General features: G+C 48.4%; 3 protein-coding genes across 5 annotated transcripts; 1 reads left to right on the top strand and 2 right to left on the bottom strand.

Annotated features, from left to right (window-relative positions):
- Positions 1-88: 88 nt before the first annotated feature.
- wipf2a (WAS/WASL interacting protein family, member 2a) lies at positions 89-12179 on the bottom strand. 2 transcript variants are annotated; one of them, XM_076015672.1, is made up of 8 exons: positions 11647-12179; positions 7000-7210; positions 6757-6889; positions 6192-6323; positions 4577-5278; positions 3208-3444; positions 2647-2748; positions 89-2176 (listed from the first exon to the last, which is right to left on the bottom strand). In XM_076015672.1, the coding sequence occupies exons 2-8, from the start codon at positions 7060-7062 to the stop codon at positions 2133-2135; spliced, it is 1413 nt and encodes a 470-aa protein (XP_075871787.1). In that variant the 5' UTR covers positions 7063-7210; positions 11647-12179; the 3' UTR covers positions 89-2132. The 2 variants fall into 2 exon arrangements, with proteins under 2 accessions (XP_075871787.1, XP_075871786.1); XM_076015671.1 differs by having other exon boundaries at positions 7000-7164; positions 11647-12178.
- A 1119-nt stretch (positions 12180-13298) lies between these two features.
- On the top strand, positions 13299-14302 carry mrpl21 (mitochondrial ribosomal protein L21). The gene has a single exon (XM_076015678.1). The coding sequence runs from the start codon at positions 13452-13454 to the stop codon at positions 14121-14123; it is 672 nt and encodes a 223-aa protein (XP_075871793.1). The 5' UTR covers positions 13299-13451; the 3' UTR covers positions 14124-14302.
- Positions 14303-14721: 419 nt separating this feature from the next.
- Positions 14722-18182, bottom strand: cunh6orf120 (chromosome unknown C6orf120 homolog). Of its 2 annotated transcripts, none has more exons than XM_076015636.1 (2): positions 18046-18182; positions 14722-16986 (listed from the first exon to the last, which is right to left on the bottom strand). In XM_076015636.1, exon 2 carries the CDS (start codon positions 16920-16922, stop codon positions 16374-16376), a length of 549 nt encoding a protein of 182 aa, XP_075871751.1. In that variant the 5' UTR covers positions 16923-16986; positions 18046-18182; the 3' UTR covers positions 14722-16373. The 2 variants fall into 2 exon arrangements, with proteins under 2 accessions (XP_075871751.1, XP_075871752.1); XM_076015637.1 differs by lacking the exon at positions 18046-18182 and adding an exon at positions 17472-17505.
- Positions 18183-18275: the final 93 nt, after the last annotated feature.

Below are 18275 nucleotides of genomic sequence, written 5' to 3' on the forward strand. Positions count from 1 at the left end.
GTATTTGTAATTTGCCAAATCCGTCACATAAGTCTTGATGGGACTTTCAAAGGCAGACAGGAAGTGGAAATAAATGGCACACCAGCTCCCCTTTTGTACCCCGTATTTTTTATTTGAAATTATTACAAATGATAAAAACGTGTGATTAACATGGAATGACCACAGGGTTCTTTAGTGTTGTTTTCGGAGTGGAAACGGTGCGAACAGGTGTAGATGGAGGTGAGGAGGCACATCCAGGACAGGGAGTCTTTAGTGTGTCTGTGTGGGTGGTTGGTGCCCACCTCCAGTGCAGGACCTGTCGATACACAACTCACGCACATGCTTCCAGCTGAGGCCCCCTGGTGGCCAGACGCCCAGAGAGGTGCCCTCGCTGCCGGAGCACCCGTTGGAACATCGTTATAATCATTTCTCTCTCCTATATTACAAGCTTTTTACAACATAAAAATAGATCATTAACTATGATTACCATATGTCTTAATGTAAATATACAATATTTATTGCATTTCCAGATAAAACTGTTTCTCAATTACTTTTTGTCATCATCATCCCATATAAAAAGGAGAAAAAGGGAAAATAAAGAGTTACTGGTACCGATGACAGTAAAAAAAAAAAAAAAAAGAGATGCATGTAAGGCAAAGACCAGCAGGAGGCGCTGCATCGCTGAGGATGAAAAAATGTAGCCTGAGCAAACATTCTGATCTCCTGGACATCGTCTCAGTCTGACTATGATGAAACTAGTGTTTTAAAGTTGAGCTTAAAGAAAAGTGAGTGAAAGAACCACCGTCAACAGCCCCCTGGCACTTAAGTGTTCCATTTTTGGTTAGCTGCTACCAACTCTACAAACTGTCTTGCATAGCAATTAAATGTTACATCATCTGGCCAAAAAGTCCTATTAAAAAAAAAAATAAAAGAAAGAAGAAAAAAAAAACAAAACAAAAAAAAAAACGGCCACCACCTGAAGCAAAGATGGATTGAACAGAAGAACTTTTTTTCTTAAAACGATTTCCCACGAAAGAGAGCTGACAAATGATCCCTTTTAAGCACAAACCTGCAGCTGGATCACACAAGAACAAAACAAAACAAAACAAAACATATCTTAAGTGTAGTGTTGGAATCACAGTGTGCTTGGAGGAAGATGCTGGCTCTGTCAAACATCACCTGATCACTCGCCCACGCAAGGAAAGAAAAAAAAACAACCTAAAATCTAGAATTTTAGCCACGTCATGAAGTGCAAAACAATTGGAATCATGTGCGGTGTCACGGTTTAGCAGTGAGGCTGCTGTGCAACATCGCCTGAGGGAGAACAGATGCAGACATCCACAAACGCAGGAGAACGAGGGCTCGATGTTAGCCAACCGACGCAGCTAATTTAACTCCACCACCTGCTTTCTTTTGGCACATGGACAGATAAGAATCAAACGCACCCACACCTGGCACTGCTGGAATGGCGAGTGAAAAAACATAGACCATCAGGAACCATCAGGGCCCCGTCCCCCAAAAAGCCAATTTCATTTGCAATTTTGTGGGGAAACACACACACACACACACACACACACACACACACACACACACACACACACACACACACACACACACACACACACACACACACACACACACACACACACACACACACCATTCGTAGTGTTGAATAGCCCCCATCACCAGAAATTCAAAAGAAACAAAAAAAAATAATAATAAAGTAAATTAGAAAGAAGAAAGGTTTCCCAGGATTGTGGGAATCTCTGTGCATCACTGTGGATATGCATAAAAAAAATAAAAAAAAAATAAAAATGGAACGTGTTGATGTGAAAGTGTAAGTCTTGTTTGGTCCTGATGTTTTGTGTCAAACAGAAGGAAGCAGGACGCCAAGAGTCTGCTTTTAGTTTGTCGCCCCCAAGTGGTTGTTGAGCTCTTGTGCAAACAGCAGAACGGTGACGGCCGTGTTGGACCTGCGTGCCTGTGACACGTTTGTGCTTCCGGCTGGTGGTTCGGTTGTTTGGCTGGTTGGTCTGTTGGTGGGTTTGTGTGTTGTCGTCGTCGTCGTCGTCGTCGTGTGTTTAAGCGCCGCCGCCGCCGCCGCCTCCTCTCGGCCTGCTGAGAGTCCGAGTCTCTGAGCCGCCGCCGAGTGCTCACCTGCCGACGGGCGGAGCCGGCGGAGCACCTCTCATCGTGGCTGAGAGTGGGGGAGAGAGAGATAGGAAGAGCGAGAGAGAGAGGTCATAAGAGGTTGGCTGATGCTGCGTGACAGAATAATTTGTTTGACCATCTTCATCAAGGGACATTAGCAGCTTCTATGGCCAAAATAAAGTTTAAAATGCAAAGAAAACTGTGCAGAAATGTGATTTCAATGCATCCAAAAATACTGTCAATGTTGCGTGCATTGTTTAGCGATGGCATTTGCCGTGCAGCTTCAAGAGATCTGGATCAGCTGACTAGCAAGGAGGTGAAGTGATTTCTTTTGAATGCTGTGCCTGGATTGTGCTCAGGTTGGTAGGTTTTGTCTCTGTGTTTCTTTTTAACATTCTGTACTTGGCTTTTATTTCTTATTAATTACGCTAAGCTAATCTGGGACCCGAGTCCGAATTTCGTGCTGTCGAAAAATGGTATGACAAATAAAGTTTCCTTGATTCCTTGATGACTTACCCTTGTTGCCCTTGCTGGGGTAGACCTTGTTAAAGTGCCTGTACTCCTCTGGAGGTGGAAGGTCCTCGACGGGGTGGAAGTTGAACTTGGACTCAAAATCATCTGCGGGGGTAAAAGAAAAACTCATTAAGAGTCAAACTCAGATGTTAAAACAGCAGTCAATGTTTATCAGCATCAGGGCTCTTTCTGAGAGGGGGTTTCCACAACTGTGTGTGTGTTTGTGTGTGTGTGTGTGTGTGTGAGCACATTTTCTGGAAAGTGGAGATGGCGTAAAAGGACTCTTCCCCTTTTTTGTGGCATTCACTGACGGGACTGAGTCACATAAAGCACGACCACAGTCTTTCTCTACCAGGCCTTCATAATTTTATCTTTATTTATTTATTTTTTTTAGAAAGATTAAAAGTCCATGACTTATTTTCCTATTACTGTCTTTTTTGGCTGCAGTACTTTGCGTGGCCACTACAAAGAAATTGGGGCTCGGTCCAATTGGCAGTCCGGGATCCAGTACAAGGTTCTCGCTCTGCATCTGACTGAAGAGATCAGCGGTAAGTCCAGTCTCACCTAGGATGCTCCTGGAGGAGGAGACGGAGGAGTGGCCATTCCGCATGGGTGGGGGTGGTGGTGGGGGTCCGGCCGGGGTTCTGGAGGAGGACGAGGAGGAGTTGGAAGGAGGTGGCGGAGGTTTGGGTCCGCGGCTGTGACTCTCTGAGGCCCCAGAGCTGTGGATGCGGTAGGGAGGAGGTGGAGGCGGGGCATCCCGCCCGCCGTTACGAGACCCCAGTGGAGGGACCTGGGGGGCTACACACACACAGACACACACACAGAATGATGCTCGTGTAACAGGAGACCTTAAAACAAAGTCCTGCTCTTGTATGAAAGCACGTTAACAAAAAAACAAAAAACAAAATGCAAAGTCAACGTCAACGTCAAACCAACGATCATTCATGGAACAACAGAGGGGGGTAACTGGATGAACCGGCACCAAGGTGACGTGGCTCAGATGGACCAGGAGGTCTTCACGGAGATGCTGCAGGCGCCATTCGAGGCTCTGCCTGAATCTTCTGCAGGGCTTGAGGAATGCGGAGAAGCCAGGAGGCCTCGACCACCACCAGGTGCCCTTATCGTCCAATCAGAGGCCTCGGCTCCGGCTGACAAAGCCAGGCTGTGTCGCAACGCTTCACTCTAAGTTCACGTCGGCCCCCTCGAGATGCGGGAGAGGATTCCCAAACAACTCCCCCACCCCCAACACAGCTTGACTATCACCTGGATGTGTGTGTGTGTGTGTGTGTGTGTGTGTGTGTGTGTGTATTTTTTTCTCCCTCAGTGTTGTGGGGGTGGTGGAGGCTGCAGGGCTGCACTACTGCTGCTGCGTTTTGGCCGACAACGAGTCGAAACCTGCTGCTGCTGCTGCTGCTGCGGCTGCTGCTGCTGCTCAGAACAAAACATTCCTGGCAGACTGATGTCGTCTGTGCATCGAAGAAACAAACAAAAAAAAGAATCCGGCGCTCAAACAGCTGCGAGCGAGCAGCGCCGGGCCGCTCAACTCCGCCCGCCGTCCCCAACTGATAACACAACAAGCGTCTCCCGCCGTCCCCCCCTCGAATTGACTGGGAGAGAGCGAAACTGGAATGAATGAACCTCCATCATCATCATCATCATCATCAGCACTCTTCTCTTTCACTGTTTATCTTTGCTTGTTTATTTATTCACCTTACTTGTTAATTTGTATTATTACTCATTTGATTCTTTACTTTACTATTCTGTACTCACAACTACCAGAAGAAACACGAGCCGCCGTCTCTCTCCCATATTTCTGTTACGGCGCCGCCGCCACCTAGCCGCCGTTCAGCGGGACTGCCAATGGAAATCAGGCCCTGGGCTGCAGGTGGGCCCGCCCACACGCTCGGTCAGAGGGGCGGAGTGCTGGTACCTGCTCTGCGTCCCGGCGGCTCTCTGGCAGGTGGGGGGGGTCGGCCGCCCTGCTGGGAGGACGGCGAGGAGGAGGCGGGGGGCGGCGGTGGGGGCGGGGCCTGGCTGCGGCCATGGGTGCCGCCGCCGCCGCTGTGCGGGTGCTTCTTGTGCAGGGAGTTGTGCCTCTGGGGGAGCTCCGGGGCTCCGCCCCCGTCCACGTGGGACGGCCCGTTGGAGACGCCGCCGGACGTGTGGGGCCTGTACGGCGGCGGGGGCGGCGGCGCCGAGGAGCCGCCCGTCGGTGGCCGGCTGGAGGACGGCGGCGGCGCCGGCTTGGCCGAGGAGCTGTGGTGCGCCGGCCCCCTGCTGGGCGTCGGCGGCAGCGGCTTCTCTCTGCCGTGGCCGGACGAGGACGCCTTCTCGTTGGGCGTGGGCGGAGCGTTGCCGCGGCCGCCCCTGCTGAACGGAGGGGGAGGGGGCGGGGCCGAGCTGCTGTGCTTCATCCCGCCGCCGAGGGAGGAGGAGGAGGAGCTGCTGCTGCTGCTGGGAGGCCGGGAGATGTCGGGCAGCGACGGGCGGTGGGAGCGGTGGTCCGACGGCGCCGACAGCCTGTCGGACGGCGACGGCGAGCTGGACCGGCCGGTCGGGGGGCGGGGCGCCGCGGACCGGGAGCCCGGCGGCCGCAGGGCGGACCTCCCCACCGAACCGCCGGCGGCACCGTCTGTGAGGAAGAGGAAGGAGGAAGAGGAGTCAACCAGGCAATAATACAACTTTGATAACTGAGCTTTTACTGATTGAGCTCATTGATCCAACACTTCCTGTGCGTTTTCTGTGTAGCAGAAAACTGTGCCTAAATGTATTTTTCAACATCAGCAACGCAGAGACTGAAGAGTGAACTCGCTGGAGTTGTTCAGGTGTCAGGGAGACACATTTCAGCATCAGGCAGCGTTATTACAACAGCGATTTCTTATTATTAATTGTTCAGAACCTCTAAACGTGTGGGAGGTCACATGACCTCGCTGGCTGCTTAAAAAAAAAAAAAACAAATTCAAAGAATATCTACAAAATTCTTATCCGGGTGGACACATTCAGCGTGTTCTCTTCTGGCATCGGGCCGGATTCCATACATATTTAACGTTAATAACAATAAATAAAAAAAAAATCCTTCTAGTTTTTCCATCCATTATTTACACCCATGGTGGCTTCAGCTGCAGCTATAAATACACACAGAAAGAGGCCGGACGGAGCGAAGGAACGGAGAAGAAGCAGCAGAGGCTCTGCTTCCTTCTTGCGCTATCTGCTTCCTCTTCGGACGATGTGTGTGTGTGTGTGTGTGTGTGTGTGTGTGTGTGTGTGTGTGTGTGTGTGTGTGTGTGTGTGTATGCAGTTACTGGTTGTTGGTTTGAACCGCCGGCAGACTGACTCATCGACTGTGCTGTCACAGCTGATGGAATATTCAATGTTATCTGAGTTTCAGAGGCTGATAAAACTCTGCTTGCGGTTCGTCTCGCTGGTTGTTTCGCCTCAGGTTTTTGAGACACACACAAGGAAAGGAAACGAGCAACATGCACTCACATGCACATGGAAATATCAGTCATGGAAGAAATTTTTTTTTTTTTTTTTTTTTTTTTTACCTCCGACTGGCCGCAATTTTGGCACTCCCCCTTGGAAAAGACCTCCCATTCCCATCGGGCCGCCGCCTCCAAAACCACCTCCTCCTCCTCCTCCTCCTCCTCCACTTCCTCCGCCACCTCCTCCTCCTCCTTCTGTATAAAAGACAAAATCCAGGTCAAATAATTAAGCTATGTTCACACAGTGGTCCGATTTCATTTCAGTACATTTTGCACACTTGCACACTCAAATCGTGAAGCCTGCAGTCCAGAAATATACAGAGTGGGATGCTGGCAATGTTTCAATAACCGGAGCAATGATTAAAAAAATAAATAAAATAAAAAAAGTCACCCGTGGCCCATTTTTGTTCTTTTTGTTAGTTTAGTCAATATTTCAATAGTTCATATGCACTAGCACTATTGCACTTTGGTGATTTTGAAAAAAAAAATCCATTTATTTATGATTATTGTTATGGAGGACTGATGCCAGTGGTGATGGGGATGCTCCAAACAAATTTTGTTGTTAACTTTGACAATAAATAAGTTGAACTCGTCTAGAGAGCAGACAGAGGGGCTTCCAGGGACTCACTTTCAAGTACGGGGGCGCTGCGGTCGTTGACCACGCCCGTCTTCTTCAGCTTGGCTCCTTTGCAGATGTCCGACAGCAGCGCTCCTCTGCCTTTGGACTCGGAGGTGCTCAGTTTGGGTGGGGTGGTGTTGGCCTGCGAAGGGAGGGAGGAAGGAAAGGGGGGGGGGGGGGTCGACACACGGTGAGAACCGACGCAGCACAGACACTCGGGGTTCCCCCACTTCCTGTTTGACGACTACCCACCTGGCTGAAGGTGGGGGGAGGCGGCGGCCCCGGGGGAGGGGGCGGCGGGGGAGGAATGGGCATCCTGTCCCTCGGTTGGCACGGCTCAGTGTGTGTGGGGGGCGGGGGCGGCGCCTGCCGACTTCACCGTCTCCGCTGGGGCGACACGACACGCGGCAGCGACTCCTGCGGACGCAGCAGAGCCTGTTGTCAGTCCGCCAATCCGGTTGTTCTGTGGTGGTGCGGATGCAAATCGTCACCGTGAAAATAAAAGGTTGCTTCTTGGACTGAGTCCAAAAGAAGCGACAAAATCCCAACAATTCCCTTGACATGATTCGAAAAAGTGACTAGCACGATGAACGAAGGAGGGAATTTCATTTCGACAGCTGCGATTCCGTTAGTCCTAGAATTGCGCAAAAAAACGAAACGTCGCAATAAATAAACGGGTGATGGAAACGCCTGAACATTGAGAAACCTCTGAAATATTGCGAAATGGTTTTGACGCCGATGAGGTGGTTTTTCCAGGCGTATCGATATCGAGGTATATCGCAACGGTGACATGGAAAAACTATCTCGCATTTACGAGTCACCGGACGTGACGTGCGGGGTTACATGACCAGTTCACGTCAAGTGAAAACGGAGTGTTGTGTTTGGACGGAGGAGGAGACAGAATATATATATTTTTTTGTTAATCAAAGAGAAAGAAAATCTAACAACCACTCATAGCAGCCAACAAACGCAATTCTCGTAAATCTTGCGAGATTTTGCGAGACTTGCGTCCCGCGTGAGACGAGATTTTACGAGAATTGAGGCTTATGAGCTTCACACCATTCAATGGAAACACCTGCAAATCGTGATTGTACTTTTGTCGAAATTTTACAAACATCGCTTTTGCGAATAACTTCAATGGAAACGCAGCCACTGTTCCCGTCAGGTAGTCGGCTGATGTTTGTCTCCTGGTAGCCTGACGGCAAACACTTAACAGCTCCTCCAGATGTCGGCCTGGCCGTGATGAACGCAGCGGCTAATACGTGCGATCTGGTGCAACGAAGAGCCTTTTTGGCCATGTTAATAAACAGATAAAGCGTCAAACAGTACTGTCGTACGAAAAACCATGGACTGGAATGTGATTTTACATGCAAGCAGTGAAAGACAAAACCTTCCTTCACTTCACTGCAGGAAAAAAAACCCTCTTCACATATTTAACTGCACATACCCAGCTTGGTTTTAATTAACTGACCGATCTGCACCACAGGCTTCTTTAGAAAGTGGCCACGGTTGCGACGGGCGGCCGATCCAAGTGCTCGACCGGAACCACGGCAGTTCTTCTGCGGCAAAGAAACCGGCAGTGCCACTCTTCCAGCGCGAGCGTGGTGCCGCGGCCGCGCATTTTTACGGGATGACGCGCGACTCCGGGCTGGCAGAGAAACGTCAGACGAGAGCGTGAAAGCACAAGGAGGAACCACGGCCGGCGAGGATCCCTGGGGCGACAGCCACAAACGAGACCGTCGGTCGGCCCGAGGCTTCAGGTGAAGACGCTCGAGACCGACCAATGGGACGAGCGCAAAAAAAACAAACTCCACGAGACGCTCGGACCGCCGGCTCAGCGGAAAACTGCTCGTTCCCGGCGGGAATTCCCGAGCGTTCTCTTCTTTTGCCGAATCAGCGCCTCGAGCGAACGAGCGACACGAGAACAACGTCCAAGACGAGGCCAACGACGCTACGACGCTCCTGGGCAGAGGCTCACACACACACAACCCAGGAATGCAGAACAGCGCACAGAGGGAAATCCAGAAGGCATCAAACAGGACGAGTGACTGGCTGAGTGGCTGATGTCAAGATTGATGAAAGGAAACGGAGGAGGAAGAAAAGAAAAGAAAAAGAAAAAAAAATCAGAGGGACAAACAAACCGCTGAGTGCGGGGATTATGTAAGGTCGCCACAAGAGCCTTCTAGCCTGCCGTGCCGGCGCTGGTTTATTTATGCTGAGCAGTGAGGGATGGAGTCATAACACAGATCCACTGAGGAGATCCAACCACTCATACACAGAGAGCAGAGACACCGAGTCCTGCCTGTAGTCCGGGGCTGCCGAGCAACTCCTGGTGGAAGAAGCTTTCCTGCTGAACACTCAGCACGGTCGGAACAAATGCTAAGCCCTGCACGGTAATGATGAGATGGTAACAACGTTAGCTCGCAGGGACGGTGTGACTGGAAATATTAGTGGTGGGTAAAACTGCTGTAAATATCCTGAAACTGGTAGCAAGAGAAACCCAAAGGCGGGAAAACTTGCAGCTAGCTTCATGTTCACTCGCAGAGCAAACAAGCAACGCTGAGACGTCCGCATATTAAAAAACAAAACCCCCGATCAAAGGTCTCCGGACCTTCCCAAACCCGGCGTCCCCGCCCCGCCCGCACCTTCAGCCTCGTGTCGCCGCTTCATTCATCAGGCAGCTGGCTTTCACACCAAAAGGAAACCAAAGGAATCTGGCCGGGCGAGCTCAGATGGGCCAGAGGTAGCGGAGAGAGAGAGGAGGAAGAGAAAGGGAGGGAGGGTGGGGGCTCGGTGGTGAACCCCTCCCCCCAAGGTGGTGGGAAGAAAAAAGATAAAATAAAAAACGGAAATGTTTAAACATCTGCTGAGTGAAGCAGAAGTGAAGCCACAGACGCTGGATGTGCGGCTTTCGTTGCATTCCCGTCCATCAGTGTTTCAGTGAAGATTTGGAGCAGTTTTACAACCCGCCTGCTGTTCAGCATCACAGTCATCGAAGAAAGCAGTGGATCGCGACGACTGATCGTTATGAAAAGCAAAATGCAAAGTTAGCCTCCCCGAGGCCCCTGACTGAACATCCGACGCTTCTGAACGTGGGACGAATAACGCTTCAGGAATACTGACTGTTGCGTACATGGCTTTGGTCTTCTCTTTCCTATCTGTTCTGTTCGGAGCTGGTTGTGTTCATTTGGTACGCGCAGCTATGTTGGCGCGGTTACGGTGACGTCACGTCCGCTACGGTTGTTTGGCGCGAGCGGGTGATTGCTTATGGTAGCATAAGCAATCGCATCCCCCCCCCCCCCCCCCCAAAAAAAAACAAAAAAACAAAAAACAAAACCCTGACTTGTCCTGTTTGAAAGCTGCCACGGAGGCCGAGCATGGAGGAGAAACGCCGAACCGGTTGGCATAGCGGTGCCTCTCGCTCTCCCCTGTTGACCAATCAGCTTCTTTTCATTAACGTTGTGGTGTAGCGGCGACGGGCTGAGTGTCTTCTTGCCGTCTTGCTGTAACACTGACACTCAACAGTATCCCTCATTAGAAATATGGAAGTGTTATTTTTGACACCAAAAAAATAAAAAAATAATAAAATAATGGATGTAGCTCAATGCCTGATAAAAAATAAGGACAAACAAGGATTTCAACACATTTAGAGGCAACTTTGTCCTCAGCTTCTTTTGGGGGTTTTGTGTTCAGAAAGTTTGCTTTCCCAGTTCAATACAAATAACGCCGAGCCTGTTGCATCTTGTCTTAGTGTGACGTTGGAAGGTGGGGCAAAACCTTTTATAAGTTCACCAGGAATCAAAAGTTGGAGCCAGAAAGTGAAGTTTAAATGGTTGTTATTGTTCTCCGGTCCGAAACATCTTAAGTTCATTGAACTTGGCACATGGATCGGGTACAACACCCTGAGCACTATTTCACTTGGCACACCAATGCATCCCTTTTCGATGAACTGAATTTGGGATTGATGAAAAACATCAGAAAAGTAAACTGAACTGCGAAGATAAAACAGTTGTCAACAGATGTACGGCAAGATTGACCAGCTATTTAAATTACTATCACTGCATACATTTGCTTTGCATGCTCCCAATGCAAAGCAAGAATATATTTATATATGTCGACCGTTTATACCGTTTACAGTGTTTTCCTTTATTCTTTCCCATATTTTTGAATCTAGAATTCCTGCAGAATAAAGGTTGGTACTGTTCTATTCTCCACCAAACACAGGGAACGGCGGAGGCAAAAAAACAAAAAAAAAACAAACAAACAATAAAAGCAACAGGTCCTGACCTTTGACCCCTATAATCGCTCAAACTCTCGTCATTTAAAGATCAAAGTGAAGAAGGCCCTGATCGCTCCGAGTCTTTGCAGACATGTCGACCCACGGACAACACACTGTTTGGTGGGCACGATTCTGCGATGCGACCCCGCAAGCCAGAACTGGGCCCCGGAGGGTGACTGCCGGGACTGTATGAGGAAGTCGGACGCTGTGGAAACACGCAGAACTAGCCAGGCCGTGGCTCGGTGCCTGCTCCCAGGCTTTCAGGGGCGATGACAGTCCGCAAAGAGCAACACAGAAACAAACGCTCGTCCGCAAAGCATATTTATCTTATTAAAACACCAGCATGCCTTTGTACGCGTTCATATAACGTAATCGGAAGCTCTGTCAAAAAAAAAAAAGAGTTTGATTTTTTTTATTTTTTATTTAACAAAAAGAAAAGTACATCTCTAAGACAGAAAACTTTGGATTAGACTATTAATGTCGAGCAGAACCGGATTTCTCCGGCCTGATCAGGCCATTAGCTTCTTCCTGCCGCTCCCAGGTGAAGCAAATCTCACCTGGCACTAGCTTAAACATAGGTGCGGTTACGTCAACTTGTGTGTCCCCAACACTTTACTTACCCGGACTCGAACAACAGTTTGACGGTAGCGGTTTGCTTGCCTCGTCCTCTTCACCAACATGAATGGATAAGGCGCCGTTGTGGCGATCCTTCCCCCCCGACACAGTTACAGTCACTAATTGGGACAGGATGGGCTGCTTGGCGAGGCCACCTAATGCCACCGAGCAAAGTCGTAGGTTACCCGCTAACGTTAGCTTGTTTTCGAAGGGTTAGCGGCTCAGCTTGCGGCGGCTGCGCTAGCTTTAGCCGCAATTAGCTGGTTAGCAAGTGCGCTGTTTACTTTCCAGCTGTCAGTGTCAGCGCAGTCCGGCTGGCTGACTCTTGTGTCAAATTAGACGCAACAATGAGGCGAATAAAAAGAACCTTTGGATGAGTCTGGCGGTGACTTCAGGCAGTTTCAGGTTGCAACGTAAAACTTTAGCCGCACTCTCGACCCACAGGCAGGGCCATTCTCGCCCGTTGACACACAGTTTTATCGGTCCCTTCTGAGAAACCCGGAAACGGAGCGACCGACACAAAATGGAGGCACGTCTGCTGCGTTCAGGTTCTTCCGTAAATCTCCACGTTCTTTCAACCTTTAGAAACGCGGACCATTATTTAGCTGTAGAATCATCATCATCATCATCATCATCATCATCATCATCATCATCATCATCATCATCATCATCATCATCACTTGAGGTATGTACATTGAGGTATGTGGATAAAACATCCAATTAATAAATGAAAAACAAATAATGGCGTTGTTAACTTGTTAATTTAACAAGGCTGCTTTCTCAGTTTTTCCGAGGCAGTGATAAAAACATAAGCCTGATCTGAAAAATAACGTTTTTTTTTCTTACAAGAACAATAAATCAAAGCGCATTACTGCCATCTTTGGGTTTGTTTAAAGACTGACCAAAACATGTTTAGTACAACCAACTTCACTGGATGAAAACGCAACGCTTTATTATCTGCAAAATCGACTGACTTTAAACCAATAGATTTAATTTGAAATGAAAAGCTTTATTTAACAGTTGAAATGGTTAAATTGTAAATGGTAAAATAAATAATGACCAAAACAAACGTTACAAAACGAAAATATTCCAAAAATCCAATCCAATTAAATAAAAATTATTATTTTAAAAGTATACAATTTAATTTAAGTATCACTGGAATTACTTTAAAAATTAAAGTTCTTCCAGTTCATTTAAAAGATAATCTAAATAGGGTTTACGTTTTCCCAGTGATATATTTACTACCTTTACCACATCTATGCCACCCTTTTGTAAGACTGTCCATATACATCAACATTTGAAATTGTTCTAATTACCAATTTGATGACGTTTAGCGTTGACGATGACGTTGTATATCCCTCCTAGACTACCAGTTATTGAGCATGAGAAGCTTGGGTTTTTAATTGTTTCTGACTCTTCTAAACAGAAGCCACAAAAACAGAGTTTTCAGCATCTGGATGGACATTTTATGATTTCGAATTCAATGTAATTTTATTTTTTGGTGAAATTCGGCAGCTAATGTAATTGCAATAATTATTGATCACGGAGCCACTGTCCGTTATTCCACGTAACATAAAAATTATTTCAAATAAGATTATCGTTTTTTATGAGTTCAGAGAATAATTTTACTGTTTAAAATACATCTACTGTTAATGTGTTATTACATTCCTCGAATCCTACATCACGTGCTTTGCATCGTAAGTTGTGCGGGAGGTGGGAAACCGCAAGTATAAACTATAAATTCTCTAAACCCACATGATGCGTTTGAAAGCATAAACTCGGTTCCATAGGGTGTCCGTATTTTAGACGCATGCGCACACAGTTTGCCGTGAGATCCCACTTCCACGCATGCGCACTGCAGACCGCGAGGACACACACGTCGCTTCCTGTCAAGATGGCGCTGTACAGAGGAGCGGTCCTGTGGAGGACATGCAGCAGGTTGTTCACCGGTCCGCCCGCACTGCTCCCCGCCGCTACTGTTCGAACACAGAGCTCTGTCGGCGGGGACTTGGTTCCACGGACCTCGCTGTCCCGTCCGCCGTGGCGGGAGCTGGCGGACCCGGTCCCGGAGGAGGAGACGCGGAGGCGGCGCGCAGCGGTGGTCAGCGCCGTGAACCAGAAGATCGACGGACAGGACTTCGGGCGGTTGTTCGCCGTGGTCCACTTCGCCGGGCACCAGTGGAAGGTGACCAACGAGGACCTGATCCTGGTGGAGAACCACATCGAGGCGGAGTGCGGGGACCGGATCCGGATGGAGAAGGTGCTGCTGGTCGGCGCGCAGGACTTCACGTTGATCGGCAGGCCGCTGCTGGGCAAGGAGCTGGTCCGGGTCGAGGCCACAGTGGTCGAGAAGACCGAGTCGTGGCCCAAAGTCCACATGAGGTTCTGGAGGAGACACCGCTTCCAGCGCAAGCGGATCGTGGTGCAGCCGCAGACGGTGCTCAGGATCAACAGCATCGAACTGGCGCCGAGCCTGGCGTGACACGGACTGCGATGACGAACAGTTTGAGTCCTGTCTGATAATAAGTTTGCTTTTTTCGTTTTTTTGTAATCAGGCTCGTGGCGGTCCGGAGCCCGTTCGGGAACCAGACTGACTTCTGAGCCTGTGGCCCACTGTGGCTCACTGTATTCTGTAAATAAAGCTCCATCCTTTGCAAAGTGGCGGCTCTTCTGACCTCCTGTGTCTCCCCTGCAACAGACATTTACAATATCTGAACTTTAAAACCTTTCGTGATGAATTCTCTTTATACCAGTTAAACTGCTTTGGACTGGAGAATTTTGCATAATTGCATAAATCAAGGAGAATGTTGAAAGCTGGTTGTTGGTGTAAAAGTATAGCTAGCTCTGGAATCCAGAGCAAAAAGTGAGTTCCAGTCGTGTCTAAATTTATTTTCAATACACAAAACCAGCATGAGTAGTATCTATGTTTCACAGTGCTGTTAAATATAGCACAACGAGCTGTCAAGAATTAAGGGGGAAAAAAATTACATTTATTGATAAGTCATTAAATCAGTAGGTTTCACCAAATCGATCCTGATCTTCATGTCAATATAAATGGGAATTAAGACAAACAGAATTCAAACAGTCTGCAAGAAAACTGTTTATTAATCTGAACCTGATAGAATCGTCTGTGGGGAACTGCTCGTTAGTTCTCCCCACAGAGGACCGATCTGAAGGCACTGTCGAACATTTCTGCTCAGTGGTGGTGAGATCACTCACAGGTCAACTCCAGCAACAGCAGATTTTAAGATGAGGAGCACGTGCGTCCAACAGGAAAATCAAAGAAAGAAAGAAAGAAAAAAATTGAGTAGAAGTTAATAATGAAACAAACAAGAAAAAAAAGTATGTTTTCGAGCCTAATAATAAAAAAAAGAAAAGAAAAATAAACTCCATAAATCCAGAAAAGAAAAAGAATCTTGGCATTAGGTCTTGCAGCTTTTCACGAAACTGAATCAGCTGCTTCGGACTCCTGCCGACGATTCAGTGACACTGATTGTGTTGCTCTGTGCTATTATAGAGAATTTGAAGAGCCTTCAAGGTGGTCCTGTGTCATTTAAAAGTCTGAAAAATTATCTTAACCCTCATTTCCAACAATAACCACTGTGACAAGAAAACCAAAACCATATCAAAGGGCAACAAAACCAGCTGCTGGCCCGGAGTTGGGCCAAAACACACCTGAAAAACCAAACCAAGCGACTCTCTTACTCCACCCTTTGGTCACTGGTGAAACTGACACGTGATGGTTAAAACCTAGCCGAATCTTTGTAATTCTTAATTCAGCTGCAGTCAGGCCTTTAAATTTTAGGCTGTGAGAGCGTCTGCAAATGTTTTTTTTTTTTTTTTTTTTACAATTTATTCACATTATGATTACAGAATAAAATTCAAAAGCCCAGTCTGTAAGTTTTATCACTATAAACCAAAAGGGAATGGTGTATGCTGCACAAAGCTGTAACCTTGACAGCAAGAAAAAAAAAATTACCTCCCACAGACACCATTGTGTTTTTGTTACGTTCAAATTCAGACTTTTGCAGGTGCGATTGATGGAAAACCTTGGCCTCTCTGCTGTAGCCACTCACCAGGAAGTGAGGCAGTGAGGCTGCGGACTCTTCAAACTGTTCCAGCTGACATTCCCTACACGTCTTAAAGTGTAGTGACTTTGTTTGGAACGCTGTGACGCAAAGGGGGAGGAGACTCGCTTGACGTTAAAAATCACTTTGGATCATGATTTGGAAAATATCACCTGACAGAACTGATAAAAGTATTTGGCTCCCACCAAACTCAAAACAATAAGGACGACATAAAGCCGCTGCTCTAACAAAGGCGTGCGTGTCCGTTTGTGGCGTCGCGGTGAAAAACCAGCTGATGGCGAGGTGACGGGACAAAGTCACGTGTGGAACAACTTCTTTGTTAGTAGCAGTCTGATGGCTTCGTGGAGGTGCATCACAGCTTCAGGTAGAACAGTGAAAATAGTTTTTTTTTCTTTTTTTTTTAAAAAAAGCAAAGATTTTCTGGCGTCTCCTGCTCTTGGTGACAAGAATCAATTCGCTCCTGAACGTGCGGACTGTCTCGTGATTAGACAAACCTTTCTACTTGAACCCTGACCTTTCATTCAAATTTGGTGAAATTGCTTTTCCTCATACCAACAGAAAAGACAAAAAAAAAAAAAAAAGTCCTTCTCAGAGTCGGACTGAGAGGTGAACCGGATCCCGTGTCACAGCAAAAGCGGCTGCCCTCAGAACAAAATCTCCAGTATGATCTTCAGTAGTCCAATCAGGATGGTCCAAAAGATGGACTCCTCCTCCTGCTCGTCGTCCTCGGCGGCCTGAGGGGACCTGCTTTGCGGACGTCCGTCTTCTGAGCCCTTGTCAAACGGGTCCTGTGGGACCGTCTGGTCGTAAAAGACGTACATCTCAAACTCGCTCTCCAGGTACGACGGGTGGCCGTAGATGCCGATCCCGACGGGCCGGGCAAAGTCGCCCGGCACCACCACCACGTCCTGGCCGCAGGTGGCCGACTGCAGCTTGTAGCTGTCGAAGCTGGGCCGCAGCGTGTTGTCGGATACGTAGATGTCGGCGTCGCCCTTGAGGCTGCGCATGTGCAGGATGACCCTTCCATCGTGGTTGAGCCGCAGGTAGCTGTAGTTGCCGGCGCCGATGTGGCCCTGGACCACGTGCAGCAGCACCCACTCCTCCGGCACGCCGTCGTCCTCCAGCAGGTTCAGGAAGCCTCTGACGTGGGGCAGCAGGAGGGCGAGGAGCAGAGCGCTGCAGCTCAGCATCATGATGACGGCATCAGTCAGTCAGTCAGTCAGTCAGTCAGTCCACGGCCAGACGCCATCAGACCACCTGGGAACAGGATGAGACAATTCGTTAATGACTCTGAGCCGTTTACAGCCTGGACCTGGGAGGAGAAGAGGACACCTCGGAAGGCTTAACCTGGAACATGTATAAGGATCTATTGGCATTAAACAGAATCCAACATGCAAATGCAAACGTGTGTTTTTAGATTGACAAAGTAGTTATTTGCACAGACACACACGAGCAGGTCTTGAAGTCGGGAGACGGATCAGCAGCAGTCTTGATATTTAAATATGGCAAATAAAAACTACAACAACCCGCAAAATTGCGCACCGTGCAGTGAAACTACTTGAGTTCAAGAAGGGTAAAGTCAAGACAGCTTCTCACTAACTTCCGAAACGCTCGAGCAACATAAAGACAAGAATAAGCAAAGAAACGAGTCGTGGAAGCAAGGACTTCAGGGTCTGAGGCACGCGGACAACCGGAGGCGGGGAAACTACTGGTAAAGGGATTTTAACAACTGCGCCTCTGACCTCATTTCCATGTCCGGATCAAACCGTCGTATGACTCAAAAGAAAAAAAAAAGAGAAAAAAAACCTGATACTGACGAAACCTGCCGCCACTCGACCCGCCTGATGGCTTCTCTCCGCGGCTAAAAATAGACCCTGGAGCGGACCTTTGAGACGAAGATGCGGATTGGAGCGAGCGGGTCTTGCTCGGTGAACGGAGCTCTGACATGAAGCAGCCTCACAAAGAAACTGTTGTAGTTTCGTGCCGACAGTTGAAGCTAGTAATCCCTCAGCGGAGCACGGCGAGCAGCTACACACAGACACGCCAACGTATGGAAAGCGCTTCCCGGTAACCAGCTATTAGAAAACAGTGAAGGCAAGAAGGGAACCGACGGCTGGCTGAGACAGCTCCGGACACCGACATGACGCGATTAGCTGCCTCGCTAACATGCGGCTAACCGCAGTTAGCCAGCAAGACTTTCCCCACTCACTCCGCTACACTTTGTCGCCCCTTATTTATTTATTTTTTGTAAGTGCCGAATTTAAAATTAAACGTGCAACGATCGGACCGTTCGCACCGACCAGTCAGTTTACTTACACGGCTGTCATTTCCCAGCGTGCATGCTCACCCAAACAGCAACCAGCTGGACCGAAGTTCACTTCTTCACTTCCTTTCTGCCGCGAAAGGCAAAGCCGCGGGCTGCACACTCGCCCCATCTGCTGGCGTGTTGGAATAAGCGCACTCGTCACAAATGTGCATCTTTTTTTTTTGGTTTTGCTTTTAAATGAAATTTCAACTGCAGATTGGACTTGATGCTTGACGAGAAA

This window comes from Nelusetta ayraudi, unplaced genomic scaffold (assembly GCF_046127955.1).
Source record: "Nelusetta ayraudi isolate G7.1 ecotype Tasmania unplaced genomic scaffold, CSIRO-AGI_Nayr_v1 ptg000192l, whole genome shotgun sequence".
Classification (NCBI taxonomy): Eukaryota; Metazoa; Chordata; class Actinopteri; order Tetraodontiformes; family Monacanthidae; genus Nelusetta; species Nelusetta ayraudi.